This window comes from Drosophila navojoa, chromosome X (assembly GCF_054131105.1).
Source record: "Drosophila navojoa isolate 15081-1374.11 chromosome X, UAZ_NAV_1.0, whole genome shotgun sequence".
Lineage (NCBI taxonomy): Eukaryota > Metazoa > Arthropoda > Insecta > Diptera > Drosophilidae > Drosophila > Drosophila navojoa.
Genome location: NC_142895.1, coordinates 14,650,609 through 14,673,218, shown reverse-complemented (window position 1 = coordinate 14,673,218; position 22,610 = coordinate 14,650,609). Strand labels below are relative to the sequence as shown.

The following is a 22,610-nucleotide window of genomic DNA, read 5'->3' as shown; positions in this document are numbered from 1 at the left end:
AATCCTTGCCAGTTGAATGTGTGCACATGTATGTATCTGTGATTTGCAATCGAATGCAGAGAAAATCCAGAGATGCGCTCTGCTGACTTTGAGTCGGTTGATTTTGAATTTATTTAATTTAATAATATAATAAAATTAATAATATAGTATACTATTACCTTTGCCTAAACCTAATCAATATTTATATATCTAATAAAATCTTGTTTAATTCTAAACAAAAGAGACATAACAGAGATAAGAAGTTATTTAGAGTGTGAATGCATGGGTGAGACTTAAGAAATGAGGACGATGTTGAGGTCAAAACCCAGACATGATCTAGCAGGTGTTGAGGTTTTGAGACTTCTGCACGTAGAGATGGGGAGTCTGAGAGGATATTGGGCTACAGAGCCATGTAATTTGAATGCAAATTTAATCTCCTTGAGTAGTTTGTGACCATCTCCTGAATTTTGCCTTGAAGTTTAGGAATCTTTAGCTCTCTATCTATATCCTTAGCTCTCATGTACCAAGGATCCTCATTTTCGCTTGAAGTACACGTGGTCTATTCAAGTGCATCTTGGCGATCACACCAAGCACTTGAATGGCGTAGAGCTGGATAGGAGCTAGTTAGCAAACTTGCCTTGACAACAGCCAGGATAATCCTGCTTATTGACTCCTAATTGACTGCAATAGCGAACAGAGATTTCTAGTTTTCATTGTGTAAAAGTGAGTCTTTCAAGGCTTTGATCACGAGTGAACAGCCTGTTGAGTGTAGGTATAATTTCTGGACTTCGGGATGGGTAGCAGCTCTGCTCGCATTAGTTAGGCTGATAGTCGGTGCAGTCTGCTCCATCTAATCTACACAGTTGCACACACTCACTAATCACTAATCACATCGTACTTATAAATGGAGTGTAGTGAGAGATAGCCCCTCGCTATATATACTCCAGTGGAGTCTTAGGCTGACTGCGACTCTTTAGTTGCTGCTGTCTCTCTTCCACATACTTGAGATCTTTTCTATTCTATAATTTTCTATACGATTTGGTCAATTATTTCGTACAGAGCTTTCATTTTCCTAAAGCCCGTCATAAGCGATATATCCCAAACATGTCCTTAGATATCATTGCGTTATGTGTGAGGCAGAATCCCCAGCTATAGCCCGGAGCCGGCTCTACTCCACACATTTAATCTACTGTGACGAAACTGTGTTTCCTCAACCACATGAATCATAATTTGAATGATAAATATACTTATAAGCGACATTCACAACAAAGCGAACAATTAAAGTGGGCGGAATTTGTTCGTTTAGTTTGATCAACTCGATTGGGCTGGGCGCAGATTTGAAGCTACTGCGCTCAATATGGCATGGTTATGGGAAAAGTTTTGTCTTGAAAGGGTCATTAAATCAGCAGTAGTTGATGTTGAGGCAGAAGAAGAAGGGAGCAACGGCAAATACAAACAAATCCAAAGACATGCGTACATGTAAAACTTTCGACATCGAGTTTTATTTGTGAAAAGTATTTTCAACTGAAATTGATTTCTTTCTTTGCAGACGAACAAAAGGAAGCAACAACGCGCAGCTCACAAAAATATAAAATAAAATAAAATAAAAGAAAGATAAAAGCATCTTTTGCCAAATTCGATGAATGCAACAACAACAAGTGAATGACTCTGCCTCGTGCGAGTGACATAAGTTGGATATAGCACTCGATATGATGGCCCATAATGCGTGGCCAGAAGCAGTGATCGAGGTCTGCTAATTGAACTAGAGGCAAGCTCAGCAACGGCGGCAATCGAATAGCTAAAGAGCTGTCGCCATGGCATCCAGCATGGATAACAATACCGTCTACTCCTACGATATATCCGCCACGGACGTGCTCTATCAGTGGAGCGCATCGGCCAGCGGTGCACGTGCCATCGCCCAGGACACATCTGCAGCAGCAGCGGCAGCGGCAGTTGGCACCGAACGTGTTGGCTCGGGCAGCCTGAATGAGACGCACTTTCTGCTGGTGGACTATGCGACCAGCATGAACGACAGTCTGGACTATGCCTCCTATCAGCAGCATCTGGCGAGCACCGAGTGCCGTCAAATGGACAGTAATATAACCTACTGGAATCTCACCTGCGATTCGCCATTGGACTATGCCCTGCCGCTCTATGGCTACTGCATGCCCTTCCTGCTCTTCCTGACCATCATATCCAATTCGCTGATTGTGCTCGTGCTCAGCAAGAAGAGCATGGCCACGCCCACCAACTTTGTGCTAATGGGTAAGTGCCACGCAACGCTGAGCAATTCAGAAGCCATCATCATCGCTCATAAGTAAACACGATATTCGATTATTGATTACAGTGCGGCAAAAATCGAGAATTTTGCCAACTTCAGTTAAGTTTTCCTTTTTTTGGCTAGTGTGTGCCATTTGATATGAGCGAGCGTAATTGGTGTTTAGAGTTCAAAGAGGCATTCAAACAGGTTGCCAAGTCTCAGCTGAGAACGAGGAATTGGAAAGTAACAAATAGAGATAGAATTATTAATGGAAGACATTGAAGAAAGTAAGATAAAAAGTGAAGAGGGATGGGTTCATTTCTAGCCATAGAGTAGAAGATAGAGCGACAATAGTATGCAAGAAGCATAATTAAAGTATGAGCTCAGTTGAAGCTAATAGAAAATGCATTAAGTGCTCATCATCCTAATGAGAATCGCATAGAAAGTAGGGCTGATAAGTAAGAGAATGTCATAGAAGAGTTATTCATAGTGATAGTGTGAACTCAGTTGAATTTCCAATATTCTTAAGCTTATTAAAATTCGTGAGAATCACGTAGAAAGGAGGGAACGCTTTGTTGGCAACGCCCCATCAAATATTTTTTAAATGTTGCTGCTACTGAAGCTTATAAAATAGGGACTTTCATCTGTACATCGATTTCAAAGAGAATCGCATAGATGAGGAATACTGGGAAACCGCATTTACGACGGCGAACCGTTAACAAACCTGAAATAGGCTTTGTAACTGCTCAAGATTATTAAAGTTGAACTTTACGATATACATGCAATATTTGTACCTATGTAAAAATTCATGAGAATCGCATAGAAAGCATCTGCCTTAGTCGTATTTAAAGGCAGAGTACTCAGAAATATTGCCAAGACGTTTTAATGAGGCAGTATATGGAGTACATGCCATCAAGAGCGCACATAAATTAATAAGGCGTGCTAATGGTGAATCATTTAAAGTGAGGAGGGGAACTGCAGGTAAAGCCAGACTGGGAAACAGGCATAATTTACAGGCAAACAAACTGGAAAGAGCTTGTTAGCACAGAACAAAATTTCAAATAGGATTTTTTATCTTAAAAATATTTAAGATACTTTAAAATAGCAAAGAAAACAACAACAAAAAACATATTTAATCTAGAGCATGCAAAACAGCTTAAGTAAATAGAAATCGTTTCAGTTCTCAGTGGCTTCAGTCACGTAGTCATCCGCTGATATATCTGAGAGGAAACTCTTTTCTGTTATGTCTCAATCGGATGCTCTTGGAATGTGTTTCCACCCTGACATAAAGTAAAGGAAGTAGCACTGGGTGCTGGGACCCAAATACGAATGGAGCTTTACACAGAACCGTGTGCCGGAACAGGACGAGTGTCAGATCATTGTTTCCCACAAAGTACAAACATATTAAACTCGAGTGACTTGAAATGTCTCCAGCCATAATTGGATGGAATCCTCTTGGACTGCCCGGCTTTCATGCCAAGCCAGACCACATTATCCAGCCCTGTGATGGGCCAGCAGCCACGAGCTAATCATATGGCTCTACTATTTGATTTGACTCAATTTTAATACATTGTTAGTCACCACGCACGACGAGGCTTGACAGAGTCTTAAAAAGCATTTAACGCACACTGATCGATAAATCGATACTGTGATTGCAAAGGATTTGCTTGCTATTGTCCTTCAAGGACAAGGCCTGCGCCAGTGTAATCGCTTCAAGCTCGTTCCAGTGAGACAAGCAGCCAGCCAGCCAGGCAGCCAGCCAGTCAGCCCTCTCGACCCGCTCGGCCTCTTAAACATATTTATGATTATTACTTATTTTTTATTCCATGTCATTTCATCTGTGTGGAGTGCCGGGGCCCCTCATCGCTGTCCCAGCACACGCGCGGATCCATTTAATGCGTCACAATGTTAAATCAGGCAGAAGTTTTGCGAGATTTCAAAATAGCTGGCAATGTGCGTGCCACATTTGGGTCCGTGCCGCCCCATACCCCAGCCAGCCGGCTGTCTGTGGCACGCATTCCGCGTGCCGCAACTTCAAGTAATGCTGAGATATTCTAATAGCGTGTGTAATGCTAATGGCTGACTGACTAGGCGGCTGGCTGCCTGGCTGACTGGCTGGCAATCGGGGAGCTTTCTGCTATGTGGCACTTGCCACTGATTTATGAAAAGTCGCTGACTTGGCCAGCGAAACGGGTGCCAGTGGGGTTAAAGACCTGACTGAGTGTGTTGGTGTGTGTGCTGGTGTGTGTGCTGGTGTGTGTGCTGGTGTGTGTGTGTGTGTGTGAGATATCACTGGCGAGGTAATTCAATTTCCGGCACTGAACTGTATGCAATGCAATTTGTAGCCGCAGATTACGTAAGCGCCCAGAACTGTACGCGAAATGAAAAAGAGATGAAATTTGTTAGCTGTTGAGCATAAGACAATGTAAGCCACAAACAGACGCTCATAAGCCGTGTCATTTGCCTTTTGATATTCGTTCATGCCCGCATTTCATAGCAAAACAACCAAAAAAAACAACAACAACTACAACAACAATAACAACAACCAACGCCAAACAACCAACAACTGACAACAGCCAAGTGACAACTGTGGCATGCCATCCCTCGCTGCTTGTCAATGGGTTAATCGCATTGAATGCGCGTTGGGGAGGGGGGAGGGGCCGGGATTTTGTCCAGAGCAGGACGCGGCTAATCGCATTTGGCTGCCAGCAATGGTGACAAGCAGGAGGCGAGCTAAGCGACAATAAATGACAGCAGTCCAAACATGAAATGAACTTTGACTTAAGCTAGCTGCAGAGCTGAACATGAAACCCCCCGTGGAGCAAAGGTCGCCATTGCATGAGAGAGTCGACAGACAATGTCCGTCAGTCACGCCGTCAGTCCGTCACTCACGCCGTTCGTGAGCAGTTGAAGTGGCAAGCGTGCGACTTTGTCGTTAACGTTCCCGTCACACGGGGCGTATGATGAACTTGAACTTTAATGCAGCAGCCAAGTAGAATGTAATACAAATAAAACACAAAGTTGATTAGCCCAGCGCGGCGACTGATGCTGCTGCTGCTGGTGCTGCTGCTCGTGCTGAAGGGTGGCTGCAACCAATTAAAGTACCTATTTATTTAATTTACTCCTTTAAAACACTGTTAGCCGACAATTTTCTTATTGAATTAAAGATTTCACTATTTAGCCACGGCAGTGCTTGCCGTTTGACTTGCATAGACAGCAAAGTATTTGATTCAACAACAGTCTGCAGATTTTAGTAAATGTGCATATAATATTATATTTATGATAAAATATTGCATATTTTTATTTATTTAAATTTTTTATAAATTTGAAACAGTTTAATTTATTAACTTACTTTATTTTATTTGAAATATTATTTTATATAGTTTTAATTAAAAATTTATTATTTATATATTTTTTTGTTATTTTTATTTATTTTAAATTATATATGTATTTCAAATATTTGCATTCATTTTATTTTATTTTATTTTTTTTTGTAATTTTAATTTTTTATTTAAATACTTAATTTTTTATATAAATCTAAGATGAATTATTTTTTAAATTAATTTATTTTACTTTTATTTTAGTAATTTTATTTATTGAATTTAATTAGCTTATAAATAGATTTAATTAATGCCAAAAGATGGCATGTTTGCTTTTATTTAAATTAATGTATTAATGAAATACTTTTATTTATTTATTTTATATTTGAAATTTAATCATTAATTTTATTTTTTTATTTTTTTTTATTTCTTTTTCTTTTCTTCAATAATTAATTTTAAATACTATATTTGAAATATTCTTATTTGCCTAAATTATTTATATATTTGACCATGTTTTGAGTGTAAAGGCGTCTCAGTCCTCTCTGAGTACTGTTACGGGCAGAACAATACCAAGTCCCCTACCTAGCCCAGCTGTTAGAGTGGCAATCAGACCGCAGAAGGTATTTATAGCAGCATGAGTTCTCGCTCATTCAATTTCACAGTGGTCTTATCGCTCGACTCAACTCAGCTGCAGTGAGCATACAATGGGGGAGAATGACGGCAGGGAGAGTATATCAACGTTTCCGCTCTTACAAATGAACGCTCCAAATGTCACTCTTACAAGTTACTTCATAATTTTACTGCATAAAATGGCTTCATGGCAAATTAGATTCTTCCCAAATGACTTGACAATGCATAATGTGAAGAGCTGAAAACAGAGCGAACTCGTTGTTGAATCAAAATAAATCAGCACTCAGCATACTTAAAATATATAAAAATTTGCGTATGAAAGTTTCACGACAAAAATAAAGAGTTTCACTTGCTATATAATAAGATTCTTTCATAAACTACTTCTCAAGCAGCTTATAGAAAACTATTTCAACTCTCAACAAATTGGTGTAACTATGTATGCATGGAATAACCTAGCATGAAGGCAGTCGTCGAGCACTTTTGGGCAACCTTGCCAAGAAAATGCAAAGGCGAATCTTTTATTCTATTATTCAGTAATGCGACTCTTTGTTTATCGCATCACGTTTGCCTTGCCTTGCCTTGCCAGCAGCTTTTTAGTTGCAGAACTAACTTTTTTTTAGTTTCCTTAGTTTTTTTTTTTTTTTTTTTTTTTTTTTTGGTTCCTGTAACTGTCACAACATGACATTAAAAACTTGTTTTGCGGTCAATTCAGCTGTGCGATAAGTTTGCCATTTAAGTGTTTCATGAGGATAGACGGCCAGCAAGGCTCTAAATTGTAGAACAAGTGCTTAGAAATTAGAGACAGAGAGAGAGAAACATCTGAGATAAAATGTTAAAGTTAAAAGTTGAAGAAAAGTAAACGGAAAAAAAATATGAAAGATGAAAGTTGGTCAGCTTGAGTTAATGAAAGAACTCTAGCATTAAAAAAATATGTAAGTATTTAATTAAATATTAGAGGGAGCAAGGAATGTAAATCGAGGAAATGTAAAAGGCTTGAGCTTTAAAACTTTGCAGCTTGAATGAAGGAGCTATATAAATTTTCCAATTTCAGCTAATCAATGAAAGTCTAAGCTAACTATTAAGCCAATTCAATTACCGCATTGCATATAGAAATGAGTGTAAGAGGGAAAGAGGTTGCGTGTAAGCGCATGCTGCTCCTCCGGCTCTCCTCGTCAACTGCAATAAAATCACTTTGAGTTTGCCAAACATAAGAGGGGAGGAGGAGGAGGAGGCAGCTGTAAGCTGCAAGCTGCAGTTCTATTCAATATAGGAGTTTCTTGAACAATAACGTACTCGAGTTAAGCTCGTAAGCTGTGGCAGATGCAGCATAGCCCCACTTAAGTTGTCATGCCCCCACATATACATATGTGCATATGTATATGCTGTAATACATACAAGCCTGAGCTTAGATAAACAATAATATAATTGAAATTTCAAGTGTCTAGCCTTAAGATAAGTAAGCTGATGAAGCAGGGCAAACATATCATGAAGCCAATATGCATACTTTAAAGCCAATATACTCCTCTCACAGTATCGTATCAAGCTAGTATCGAAAAGTTCATAGCTTATGATATCAATAAACAGAGGTCTATGGTCCATTATTAATGGGGCTCTGCTCCTTTACCTAATTAAGTATCTGATTATTCGCAAAACAGAGCTGCCCGTTGGCCAACATCAAAACTGAATTAGTTAACTTAAGCAGAAAGCGGACAGTAAATGGCTTAAATCGAGCCCTGGCCAAGGGGTCAAATTAGCAAAGGCCAAACGTGTTTTTAAGCCAAACTATGGGCAGCTCATTGTTCATTTATCCACACTCTAATCCAATTTGTCACACTGTTGTTTGCTCTCACTCTCACTCCCTCTCTCTCTCGCTCTTTCTTTTGCAGGCATGGCCATTTGCGATCTGCTGACGGTGGCATTCCCCGCTCCTGGCCTCTGGTATATGTACACATTTGGCAATCATTACAAGCCCATGCATCCGGCCTCCATGTGTCTGGTCTACAGCATTTTCAATGAGGTAAACAAAAAACCAAACAAAACAAAAAGAAAAACATAAAAAAAAAATAGAAAAATAGAAAAAAAAGAAAAAAACATAAAAACAAAAACCTCAACGACAACACGGAATGGGCACGCGGCTCAGTTTCGTGTTGTTTACCATGGAACTAGAAAAAGATGAAGATGAAACTGAAGAAGAAGGTGAAGATGATGAAGAAGAAGAAGAGCTCGAAGAAGATGATGAAGAAGAAGAAGAGCAGCATCTTTTAATTGCTTGGGCAAGTTCAAGAGGGTTACTTTTGGAGTAGAGCGCGCATGGGGTTTGTTTAGGGCGGCAGCGAAAGGTGACCCCTCGGCAGGATGGCAGGTTGGCTGACAGTGGAGGGGGCAGCGGCGGGGCAATGAGAGGGGGCTCATCATATAGACGCTCATTGACCTAAATAAAATGCTTGACTGCAAGTTGGCGTCCTTTGTCTCTGCTGCTGCTGCTGCTGCTGCTGCTGCCGTTGCTGTAGATGTTGCTGATGTATGACGCGTAGGCATTCACAGTGCTGCGAATGCCGTTATTGTAGCCTGCCCACCCTTGGTTGTATCGTTATCGTTATCGTTATCGCATTTGCTGCTACGTTACGTTTGCACTTTGTTTATGTTTGTTTCTCTCACTGTGTGTGTGTGTTTGTTCGTTCGTGTCATTTCTGTCAGCATAATGAAAGACCAAAAGTTGATAGAGCCAGAAGTTTTTATGCAAGCTGCCAACTGCCGCAAACTAAGTAAAGTGTCAAAAGCGAGTGGGCAGACTACCAAACAAACTAACCAAGCCAGTCAGCCAACCACCCACTCAGCCACCCACCCAGCCAGTCACCCGCTCATTCAACGTATTCATTCATTCACTCATTCATTCCCTCGTCTGCACTCTCTGTGCTCACACTTTCCCTCATTTCATTTCTCTCTCTTTTTTTTTCGCCCGCGAAGTTGCCGTTGTCGCACGTTTGCCTTGATTAATCAACATTTTCAATTTATGGCGCTCGTTTAGAGCAGCAGCAGCAGCTGATGAAGGTGTGTCGCCGGCCAAAGGGGTTGGGCCCCGAGATGCTGAAAGATGGCGGCATAAAGCAAAACTGTTTACTCATTTCAATGGAGTAGTGTCGAGCTGATAAGATGTGTCCCATTGTTGTCGCCATTGCTGTTGCTGCTGCTGTTGCTGCTCCTGGCTGCTACGTGCTGTGACTTGACTCCCAGGGGATTTGTAGCAGCCGAAAATTCCCAGCCAAACGGCATGGGTATGAGCGTGTGAGGGAGACGTTTTGGGGCTTGGGCTGTTGGGGTTGACTTGAGTAGTTGGCGGCGTCGACTTGGAGTGGCCGTGTGTCTCCGGCCATGTCGGAGCCGGCTATCTGCGTATGACGGCCATAAAATTCAGCTCACATACACAAAGGCTGTAATAACCGCCAGGCGACCATTGCAACTAAAGTTGAAGACATCTTCGTTACATTTCCCTCGCAATTTATGTGCCCCTCGAAAAAGGCACGGACGGCGCGTTTTAATGGTCATGTTAATGTGCCAGCCGAGTGCTGCTGCTTCGTCTCTTTAACAAGCTCTCAAAAACAGCAACAGCAACATCTGATACTAGACTCGCTGGCAGCTGTAATTGCAGCTGCGCCTCTGTTTATCTCTCGCCGAGTTGTTGGCTAAATCCACATAAATCGGATTAGGCCACAGTGTGCTGCACTGAATGCACTCAGTTATGTGCGTGTTGAACAACATGTAAGCTGCAACATGCATTGACTAACAGCAGCTTTTCGCTGCCAGCACTTAATGCCGACAGACCGACAGACAGAGAGACAGAGAGAAAGAGACCGAAGATAATGCTCTGCTGCTTTAAGAGCATTTCAAATGCTCGCGCACAGAATTTGATGCAATTTAATTAACACGATTTAAAACTCAACTCATAGTCAAATAGAATAAAAGTAGAGATATGGCCTGAACAGATAGAAGCATTGATACTATTTCACATAACTACATATATCAGCTATTGTTTCAGTTATCAATAACAGTGAGTGCCTGAAATATTCAACAGGATTTGCCAATGCTTAATGCTTGAATATATATTGCTATGAAAATTGCTGCTCTGGCATTCTCATTGTGGCTCAAGGACTCTTAGATATGCAGGTGGAATATATACATATATGTATACTGCACTTGAATATTAATATTGAGAGTGAATACAAATCAATTGATATTTGATTATTCACTTATGGTATAATATAAATGGCAATGAAGTCTGAGCTTCGATTTAAAAAAGAAAATCCGATAAAATATTTCATGTAAGGTCCATAAAGGAATACAAAAAGAAAATAATAATAATAATAAAAAATGAAAAATAATATAGTCTTTAACAGTAGTCTTTATCGATAGTTGTTATCGAGTGCATTCACTTCTCTAAGACAAGAAGAATTGAATTACACACGCTTTTTACGCGCCAATTTTACATACACATCGTGTTTTAAATAGTATCCCGATTACCTCCACCCATGAGCGAGCCACCCTTGGGCGGCACCCAGTATTCATTTCCTGAACTAACACAATTTAACTAGTAATACTGAGTTAGCAAATTCACACAACAAATCCACAAGAAATGCAAATGCGCGAAATAGCGCGAAACAATCGAGCTGAGTTTCCAATTGCAAACTAAAATATCGATTGCACTTCGATAGCTTTCGTATAGAAGGCAATTCGCACAAAAATACCATCGTTCAAATATCGTACGTTGCGGACATTGCACAAAATTTAGCACATCTTAGAACATTTAGACCCTGTACTACCAAGTAAATGCAACAATGAATGTGATTTGTGTTTTATTTGTGTTTATTTTATGTGTTTTACAGAATTTATGTGCTTTATATGTTTGATGGGTGCTATGAGTAGGCTTGTGTTTTATGTCTTCTATGGGCTGTACTTCATTTATGTGGGCTTTACATATGCTTTGTGCGTTACAAATAACGTTTCTTTTGTTGTTGTTCTGTCTGTTGTTCTATATGTGTTGTTAGTGGTTAATGTGGGTCAAACATGCATATGTTTTATGTGTTACAAATACTGTTTTTTTTTTTTTTTTTTTTTTAGCATATCTTCATCAATATGCGTATGTTTGTGTTTGCGCTTGCATTTATCGTGTATCTTCTTCTTTTTCTTGTGCTTTTTACGTTTTGGTTGATCGCCTGATGCCTCTGAATTTTCAAGTTCTGTTAGATCTTGCGAGCTTTCTCCTCCCGGTGCAAATTGATCTTCGTCCTTCCCAGTCGGCTTTCTCTTTCTCATAGGGGATGGAGGCTTATACAAATTGGCGTTACAAATAACGTTTCATTTGTTGTTGTTCTGTCTGTTGTTCTATATGTGTTGTTAGTGGTTTATGTGGGTTAAACATGCATATGTTTTATGTGTTACAAATACTGGTTTTTTTTTTTGTTTTTTTTTTTTGTTTTTTTTTTTTTTGTTTAGCTCATTAAAAATGTGATTAAATCGCAATCAAAGGTCTGTTTGCCGGAGGCTCATCATCATTATCTTTATCAATATTCGTATGTTTGTGTTTGCGCTCGGATTTGTGGTGTTTCTTCTTCTTCTTGTCTTTTTTTTCCTTCTTGCGCTTTGGTTGATCGCCTGATGCCTCTGAATTTTCAAGTCCTGTTAGATCTTGGGAGCTTTCTTCGCCCTTCCCAGTCGCCTTTCTCTTTGTCATAGAGGATGGAGGCTTATACAAATTGGCTGAGTTTAAGACCGCAAGTATATGGGTTAAAGCGGGAAGTGTTTCGTATGCAGTAACAGCTGATGCCGAGCCCAAGGATAAATTCTCATCAGTTAGTTTCGGGTCGGCAATAACTTTCAATATATCTTGCCCATATATCTCAAACGGACGATTATGTTTCTCCAAAAACTCGTTAGCTAATTTTTTTATCTCCCCGTCAAGGTTTAGCAGCGTCTTGTTAATAGTAGTCAATTCGAGATCCTCCCTGGGACTCTTTCTGTGATAATCTTGATCCGAATCGCTGGCCTTGTTTTCAAGGGCCACCAAGCGTTGCCAGAACTCTGTACGGCAGTCATATAGGTCATAGAGTCTCTTATTGGTCTCGTAAAACTTCTTCAGCGTATCCACCTCGTTTTCCAGCTTTTCCAGTGTCTTCCAAGGGCCTTCATTAATGCTGAGCACGAAATCATGTTTGGCATCCATTTGACTTTTAGTTAGTTTCCAATACTTATGGACTTCTTTGCATAGTTCCTCGGTCAAGATTTTCCAAGTCATCGCATACAAAGACTCGCAGCATCTCAATTGCTTCGCCAACACCTCGTACGAATGTTCGGACGCGTCTAATTTCTTAGCTCTGCGATCGATAAATGCGTACATAGTCTGCATTTCGTTGGCGTTGGCAGAAATCCCTTTGCGCAAAAATTCCATGTCATTATCTAATCCTTCAACTTTGTCGGTAACGTCCATTACCTTAAATCTAAGCGTCTCCATGATTTCGGCTGTCAGCCGCTGATCTGTTGGCTTAAGCAATTGACGCTCTTCGGATGTGTCAGGTTCTATGCCCCGCACTTTCATCTCGGTCAGGATTGAATACCGCAGATCGAATGCCTCATCCAAGCGGGCCTCGCGCAATTCCTGCAGATCCTGCACATGGTTGCGAAATGCCCCGATATCATCCGGCTTGGCCATTTTACTTAAATTGCGAGGCTTCTCACCGAGCACATCAAGAAGCGCGTCCTGCTGACCAAGCAGATTTTCGACCTCTGCAATGCGCTTGGATAGTTGCTTACGGTGTTCAGCCAGTTCATCATCCAGCGTTAGCAGCCAAATGTCCGTAGCCATACTGCTACGTCTGTCCTTCGTGACTACTTTTATACCCAGCTTGTTCTCCATCCGATCGATTTTCGTTACCAGTAAATTAATTTTCTCATTAAATGTTTCCTTCTTGGCATCTGATGCATTTGATAAGTCGCTATATAAACGCTTCACACGCCATGACACATTGTCAATCACCGTTAGAGCTGCTGGTTTTTCGGCCATTTTTACGAATTCAGAAAAATTTAATTTTTAATTCACAAATTGACTAGTCTCGACGCTCAGAATCAACTGAATGAAGCTCTAGAAATTTTTGGAAGCAATTTAACCTTTTTCGACAAGCCTGCCTCGAAAAGCCTACTAGATGACTAGCAAAAATTCCAATTTTGACAGCTGTAAGCTATGTGACCATCTTACGCAGTTGTTAAAATACTGAAGTATTTTGTGTACTCATTTTTGGTTGTTTTGTTACTCCACACAGTATTTTTTGTAGCCCTGAAAGCTAGCGCGATAAAATATCTTCTATAACTTACTTATTAACGTCAGCCATAAGTCGAAATAAAATAAATATTTGGTTAGTGGTCGAACAAACACATTGATTGACATAATTGCAGTATTTAATAAAAATGACACGCATAATTGCATGGCGCTGCCAGCTTTCAAACATTTTTATACTATTTTTGTAGCCCTGAAAGCAAGCGCGATAAAATATCTTCTATAACTTGCTTATTAACGTCAGCCATAAGTCGAAATAAAATAAATATTTGGTTAGTGGTCGAACAAACACATTGATTGACATAATTGCAGTATTTAATAAAAATGACACGCATAATTGCATGGCGCTGCCAGCTTTCAAACATTTTTATACTATTTTTGTAGCCCTGAAAGCTAGCGCGATAAAATATAATCTATAACTTACTTATTAACGTCAGCCATAAGTCAAAATAAAATAAATATTTGGTTAGTGGTCGAAAAAACACATTGATTGACATAATTGCAGTATTTAATAAAAAAGACACGCATAATTGTATGGCGTTGCCAGCTTTCAAACATTTTTATACTGTTTCTGATCAAAGAGAGAGTTTTTAAATGTGACACTTTTTGCAATTGAATGGTGCGTACTCCCGCTTTGACCAGCTTTATGTATTCAGCCCAATTGCTGCCAGTTCTTAAAGCTTTATTCTCTTATCTTTATTTACAGATCATGCCCGCCATGTGCCACACCATCTCCGTCTGGCTGACTCTGGCCCTGGCCGTGCAAAGGTAAATATGTAATAAATACTTTTACTTTGACTTTCTTTCCTTCACTCACACATGTTTGAATATCACTCGCTCATCAACTGTCGTCGGCCATGCTCAGGCTCATACTCTGCTGCCGCAGGCCATCCAGCAACTGACTTTCTCTGGCTCACTGACTGACTGACGAACGGACGGACTGACGGACGGACGGACGGACGGACGGACTGGCTGTGAGAGCTCTTGAGTTGTCAAGGGGATAATAAATCAGCTGTGCTCAGTCGGTCACGTTGGCTGTCGTGTTGCCAATACACTCAGCGCTGTCTTTGCCATACAAATTATGCGCGAGACAACAAAAAATGAACGAACAAAATATAAGAAAATCCGGCCAGAGTCGCTAGAGCCGTCTTTCGTCCAGTTAACGCGTCGTATGAGTAATGTGCGTGTTGTCTCTGCCAATGGCTATAAACATGACATATACTCCCCTGCGTGTGTGTGGGTGTGGATGCTTGTCTGTCAATCAATCGCATTTGTTTTACAAATCTCTTTTAACCTGCCTTTGTGCCTACTTTTTTGCTCATCAGCTTAAATGATTTAAACATAATAAAGCGATAGAATATTAGGCAGGGATTTTTTTTTAAAAATACAGTAGTATCCCAATAATTTAAAATAGCAAGGCCTTTTTCACTGACTGTATTTTATTTTATTATTTTACTTTTATTTGTTATTTATTTATTTGTAAATTATTTTATTATTTATTTATTTTATTTTATTAACTTTATTTTCTTAATTGATTTGTAATTTATTTTATTATTTACTTATTTTATTTTATTAACTTTTTTTATTTATTTATTTGTAATATATTTTATTATTTATATATTTTATTTTATTAACTTTATTTTGTGTATTTATTTGTAATTTATTTTATTATTTATTTATTTTCATTTATTAACTTTATTTTATTTATTTATTTGAAATTTATTTTATTATTTATTTATTTTATTTTATTTTTTTTACTTTATTTTATTTATTTTTTGTAATTTATTTTATTATTTGCTTATTTTATTTTATTAATTTTATTTTATTTATTTATTTGTAATTTATTTAATTATTTATTTATTTTATTTTATTAACTTTATTTTATTTATTTACTTAATTTTTTTGCAATACAATACAATACAATTGTTTCTGAAATATTTTGAAATTCATTACACAAAGATTTTCTAATTATAAATAATATATAGATATAAATTGTAACTAAAAAATCGATTTTACAAATACTTTTTATATATTTCTTAAACTTTCTTATTTGTTTAAATAAATCATTTTATTTAATTAATCAATTTAATTCAACAAAAATAAATTGCCCGCTTTGAATTTCTGCTTTCGCTTCATCTTATTTTATTTATACCACTTTCTCTACTTTTCCTTTTTATTTTAATGTCATACAATTTTTAGTCACCGAAGTTTTTCACAAAACTGAAATATTTTTCAATGAATATGTTCAACCAAAGCAGAGCGCAAAACTAAATGGAATTTAATACAGCGCAACATATTTTTGCGTCCCCATTAAAAATGTGTAAATATTGTTTTGCCAGAAGTTAATTGCCTCTGATTTGCATTCTATAAACTGTTGGCCAACGTGCATAGGCCACATTCCATTTAGCTTCTGGCTAGCAACAAACAACGGCAAATGTGCTCCGACTAAAATGTGAAGTCTATAATTCAATTTTGCAAATTTATGACATCTGACTGTCGCATAATGCAATCAAGAAACAGTTCTTTATATTTTGGCTGCTCCGAGCCAAGTGTCAACTGGGCTTAGGCTCTTCAAATTGTTTTGGATGCAAAGCCATAAATAAACTCAGCTCGTGAGCGAGGGTCAGTCAATGCTGTGAATGTTTTATATGCATATTGTCTCTATGTATATGAAAAACAAAAAACGAAAAACAAAATGAAAAACAATAAACTAATATGTATTAAATTGGCAACATAAATCGTGAGTGTGTGCCCCAACCCACCACGCCCCCGTTCCAGGCACCTCTGTGAATTGTGTATAAAACCATTCGGATTCACATCTAAAAACTCTCGAGCGCGGCGCAAGGGCCACTTGAGGGCTGGCGCATTGTTCTATTAACTCATGTGTGGGATCATAAATTTTACAGCCTGTAAATAAATAACAAAGAAAAAAAAACACACAGAAAATTTTGGAGCCACACAAAAAAACGGACTTTGAGCAGCAGCAGAAAAAAAAAAATAAAATAAATAAATAGAAAAACAACAGCAGAAAGAAAAGAAAATGTTCTACAATATAAAAATAGTCATAAATATTTGTGCCATTATGCGATGTGGACCGCTTCAAGTGGTCGCTGTTTCTGGCGGTGTGAGTGTGCATGTGTGTGTGTGTGAGCATCTATGTGTGTGTGCAGCAAATAGCTAAATAATTCGCTATGCTAGCTGGGGACACATTCAGCTGACATCCCTCAGCTCACATTTTGTAAAATGCGTTGAAAATTGCCCGAGGACAAATAGCGCGATAAAACAGTCAACGTTTATTGTTATTATTGCTGTTATTATTGTTGTTATTGTAGGTGCTGCTAATGTTGTTGTTGTTGTTGTTGTTGTTGTTGTTGTTGCCATTATTGTTGTCCAGCTGGGTTGCTGTCAACTTTTTGGTATTTGAGTTGATTTTCTTGTGCCAACTGAAAGAACTAAGAGTCAGACAACAAACTGAACGCTCTGACAACCAGCTAAGTGTGTGTGTGTGTGTGTGTGTGTGTGTGTGTGTGTGTATCCTTAAGTGTGTATGAAGTATGTGAGCTAAGATAAATTGATTAACAGCAAATTTAATATGACAGCTTTAGCCATATAAAGGAAAATGTATACAGTAATAGCAGTAGAAGAAATAGTAGTAGCCTTATTAATGCTATTAGACGTACATAAAAATAATGATTTAGTATTATATAGCGCAGTAGTATACATATTATTAGTCGTATATATAGTAGTAGAAGTATGTAGTCTAGTAATAGTAGTACCAATGGTAGTAGAAAAAGTAGTAGTTGCAGCAGTAAATAGTAGGTAAAGTAGTAGTAAGTAATTATTAATGTAGCAGTAGTTGCAGTCAGTTGCCTAGGGTAAAGATATAGTAAGACAAGTGGTGGTAGTAAATAATACAGAAATATTTGTAGAAGTAGTAGTAGTTGCAGTAGTAAACATTAGTTAGGGTAGTAGAATATATTGATAGAATTAGAATCGACTTTAGTACTAATAATTAGTAGATTAGTTAGTAAATCGTAGTAGACGTAGTATTAGTTGCAGTAGTAAATAATATAGAAGTAGTAGTAAAAATGATGTTGGTAAATAGAAGTAAATAATATTGAAAAAGTAGTAGGAATCTTAGTGGTAAATAGTAGTAAGTAATATTGAAATAGTAGTCGAAATGGAAGTAATAAATAGTTGAAATAATATAGAAATAGTAGTAGAAATGGAAATGGTAAATAGTAGTAAAAAATATTTAATATTTATTAGTGGAAGCAGTACTAGTTGTAGTAATAAATTATAGATATAGGCAATCAAAAATATAAAAAAAAAAATTAGTAGTAGTTTGTGTAGTAAATAGTAGTAGAAATAGTAGTATTAGCAGTAGAAAGCAATAATAGTCAGTTTCAGATTTAGCTAATGGCTCTAAAAACTTAGCTAAAGACTTATGATGCGAGTAGAGTTTAATAAAAATGAATTTTCATTGCCTAAATCCCTCAAATAAAAAGGATTTGAAGGCCATATCTATCCTAATATGAATATACTCAAGCATATTCAAGTACTCATTCTCTATATCAACTAGAAGAACACAAACGCTATGATACAGCACTTCAATGAAAATAGCTTAGATAGATAGATAGACATTTCATACTATATACATACATATATGCATATATACTAGACTCTACTGAATTTTGCATTAAAAAAGTGCATCTAGGATGAAAGTTCCTCAATAGTGTGTTTATCTCGTCAAAATAAGGGCAGCAGCATTATTTTATAGTCAAGTTGGAAACAATGTTGGCTGTGGGGTCATAAAAACGCGAGCAACTCAATAGAGTGGAAGGCTTATGGGCTGCTGGGTGTTGAGCGTGCCAAGCCATCATTCACAGCCATTTCAGCTGAGTTGTTGACTAAATCACGAAACGAATTCAAGCTTCAATCAAATGAGCACAGCTTTGAGTGCCCCGAAGTACCCATTGAGCTCTCGCAGTTGGGCCGCATTGAACGTGGGCAGGCGGAAATCAGTTGAGTAATTACTCCGGCTGTCAAGCGTTTTGTGAGCGAGACTCTGTCCTGTGTTAGTTTATCGTGGCGCATTTTAAACACATTTGTGCTCATCCATCTTCAATGGAATATGCTAATTACTCATACTAATTATTTGGCTGGATGGATTGCGTTTAGTCTGTTGATTTATTATTCCGCATCGCCGATGAATGCCCGGGCCAAGCCTTTTGTGTGGCAAACGAAGCGCAGTGCACGTGGAGTGGGCGTGGCTAAATGCTGTTCATTCAATTATTAATATCAATTCCATTTAGGGCTAAACGCCTCGCAATCGTTTCGTCCTTTGTTTACGATTGCTTTCAACTTTAATGAAATCCCCGCTTGACAAAGGTTCAATGCAAGATTGATTGAAAACCATTTTGAAGTGGCAGCCAGAACGAGACGGGCACCGGCAAAGGGCACTGCGTGGGCATGGACATAGGCGTGGGCGTGGGTGTGGGCGTGCCCATAATTATGCGCATAAATTAGTCGCAAGGCAGAGCATTTAGAGACAGAGTCTAGCTTAAGCTGTGGCAGCTTAGCGCAGCCATACTCTCACAACAATAACTTAGACTCAGGCTATTTGAGGAATAGAGCAGAGGGGGAGGTAGGTGGGTGCGACCTTCAAGTACTAAAACTAAAAAGCTGCCCGAAAGTCGCCAACGAAAGTTTTCTTAATCTCGGCAACATGCGCGCTCAGTGTTGGCATGGCGAGCGAGAGTGCTTTGCGAAAATTACGCGAATTATTAAAATGATTAAAATTAGGAAATTACGAAATTATGAAATTATAAAGCGCCAAGAGTTGATTAGGTTTGGCCTTAGATCTGGCTTTGATTGCCCGCTGCGGTCTCACCTGCCAAGTCAATTGGCTGTCAATTGATGGGCTTGGCCCTGTTGGGGGCCGGGTGGGAACATTGTCAACACGTTGCCATCATAAATCCGAGGCGAACCAAATTGGGTTAGTCCCACGGCCTCTGTGTCGGCCTCTGCCTGGGCGTCGGCGTTGGCTGGGCCATCAAATTATATTAGGCAAATGTGCAGAGGCAGCCCTGGCGCTTTTATGCCCCAGCTCGGATAACGTTTCATGAATAAAATCCATTGCCAGACACTCTAATGGCCGTCAGATAAAGTCCAACATGATGCATGCGCCACACACCATTTCACTCACAAGCTCCATAAATATATACATACATACATATATGCACGTGTCTGAGTGTGCGTGTGTGTTGCTACGAGTGTAATGTATCAAATTTGCATGCGACTAGCTCACAGCTCTGAAAGCGTCTCTCGAAATTTGGCTAAGAACTGAGGAATTGAAGCATCTGTGCATCGCATTTAGATTTTAGAGTCTGTTAACTCAACTCTATTTAAATTTATGGCAGGGAATAATCGATAGGCATTGATCATTACGCGAAATGGATAATTGAAGCCTGACGATGATTTCATTCACTTCGATTCAATTCCGATAGCCATTACAGATTATTTACTTGATTAGCCAATAAGCCAAAGTACAAGCATGCGCTTGGAGCATCGGATACAAGTACTTCTCCTCGTACTTCCCTCATAAGAGCGAACAGGCAAAATCGAATACTTTACAACATTTGAATGTATCTTGCTTAAGCTGAACAATTACAGCCTTTAAGGCTGTCTGTGATCTACATATCTACTGGAGTCTTTTTTCATTGAAATTCAGTTTTTATATAAGCCCCAAGGCGCAGACCCCCATTGCCAGTGCTTAGCTCTAGAGTCAGCCTCAGTTTTAGATCAATGCTTATCTCTAATAAATGAGTAATGCTCCCTTGTAGGCAGAGTATCATCGACTTGCCACGCCACATTCTAGCTTAAGCTCCTCCAAGTAAACCTCATGTATGCTCATCACAATTGATTGCATTTCAGGTACATCTACGTGTGCCATGCACCGATGGCGCGCACCTGGTGCACGATGCCGCGCGTGAAGCGTTGCACCTTCTACATTGCGCTGCTGGCATTTCTGCACCAGCTGCCGCGCTTCTTCGACCGCACCTATATACCCGTTCAGATCGAGTGGAACGGCAACGAGACAGAGGTGTGCCACCTGGAGACATCGCTGTGGGTGCACGACTACATCGGCGTCGATCTGTACTACACCAGCTACTATCTGTTCCGGGTGCTGTTCGTCAATCTGCTGCCGTGCATCATTTTGGTGACCCTGAACATATTGCTGTTCGCGGCGCTGCGGCAGGCGCAGGAGCGGCGCAAGCTGCTCTTCCGCGAGAACCGCAAGAAGGAGTGCAAAAAGCTGAGAGACTCCAACTGCACCACCCTGATGCTGATTGTGGTTGTGTCTGTCTTTCTGATTGCCGAAATACCCATTGCCGTCGTCACCTCCATGCACATCGTCAGCTCGCTGATCATCGAGTTCCTCGACTATGGCATCGCCAACGTCTTCATTCTGCTGACCAACTTCTTTCTGGTGCTCAGCTACCCGATCAACTTTGGCATCTACTGCGGCATGTCGCGCCAGTTCCGCGAGACCTTCAAGGAGATCTTCATGGGCCGCATGGCCGGCAAAAAGGACAGCTCGTCGAAGTACTCCATTGTGAATGGCCCACGCACCTGCACCAACACCAACGAGACTGTCCTCTAGTAATTGGTGATGTTGGTGCCGCGGCGTGGCAGCAGCGATCAGCATCGCAGCGCAGCGGTCTGTACGTGCAACGCCTCCGCCTCCGCCTCCGCCGCCGCTGCCTCTGCCGCAGTCGCAGCCGCAGCCGCTGCCGATGGCTCCGGCTTGAACGTGTCGGAGGCACTTAGCAAAGCGCCGCAGCATCAGCATCAGCATCAGCATCTACATCAACATCATCATCACTTTCAGCAGCGTCGCACGAGCAACATGGAAATCATAGCCGAGGAGCGCATTGTCTAAGAACAATTGGAAAAAAAAGAGAGAGAGAGAGAGAAAGAGAGAGAGAATAAACAAAAAGTGCGAATACTCTGGTTTCAAACCAACTAATTACAAATAAAAGCGATAAAGTTCCATTTGGTTAGTTAGGTACGAGTGGAGCCAACCGAGCAGCAGCAGCAGCAGCGAGATATCGTCTGTCTATGTGAAAGGGAGTGGACTCTACTAATGGGATAACCAACTAAACTAAATACCAATACCAATGCCACAAACAACTTTGATCACAGTTTAATACAAAAAGAAAAGCTCTACTATTCAAGTGCAACACGTACAGATCTTATAGACGTTCAATGTTTGTTCTAGTTCACATAGGAAGAAAAAATAAAATGAATAATAATAATAAAATTAAAATTTAAAAACCCATTGCCGTGCGTATTTATGAATATGTATGACGTATAAAAAATAAATAAAAAATAAAATAATCAACTAAAAAATAAAGAAAATAAAACCAATTTTAAATATAAACAAATTAGTAATAAAATAAAAATAAAAACAAAAATATTTAATGCTAAAAAAGAGAATAAAACTGCAAGTGTTTGTATTTCAATCTACTGGAAATGAAACGTGAATTGAAATAAAAATGTTTACGAAATAAAAACTGATCTACTTGTATACATATATACACAAACCTTAGCCATGTACTTACATACAAACATATACATACATGTATGTACATATAGCTTATCAGAAATCTTTTGAAATTCTTGAAAAATCGAGAACATAATAAATATTTAAAATTAAGTTAAATTATAATAAATAGACAACAAAAAATTAAATACAGGAATTAATTGACACAACAGTTGGAGGAGAAACCAAAGAGGATAACAAACTGATCTATGTATACATTTACATCATTTACATCGGATAAAGTTTATTTTTGTGCGAGTTGTTGTCCAAAAAACAAAACGAGAATCTAATTAAAGTTTAAGCACTAATCTGAAAAAAAAAAAAAAATAAACCAACGAACGAAAATATTTCGCACAAAACTCATTTAAATTCGTAAACCTTTTGAGCCCCAAAGTTTCACGAATTTAAATGACAGTCAAAATATTTTCAAAGAAAAACGAATTTCTAAATTTGACAAACAATAAGTTTCACGAATACGAAATTGATCAA

At 39.0% G+C, this 22,610-nt stretch overlaps 1 protein-coding gene and 1 long non-coding RNA gene across 2 annotated transcripts in view; one reads left to right on the top strand and one right to left on the bottom strand.

The window, feature by feature from the left end:
- Positions 1-22,610, bottom strand: part of LOC149090638 (uncharacterized) — a 194,102-nt gene that overhangs the window by 141,660 nt on the left and 29,832 nt on the right. The window lies entirely within an intron of this gene.
- On the top strand, positions 1,673-22,452 carry SPR (G protein-coupled sex peptide receptor). Its single transcript, XM_018110257.3, has 4 exons — positions 1,673-2,244; positions 8,076-8,206; positions 14,220-14,281; positions 20,450-22,452. The coding sequence occupies exons 1-4, from the start codon at positions 1,794-1,796 to the stop codon at positions 21,177-21,179; spliced, it is 1,374 nt and encodes a 457-aa protein (XP_017965746.1). The 5' UTR covers positions 1,673-1,793; the 3' UTR covers positions 21,180-22,452.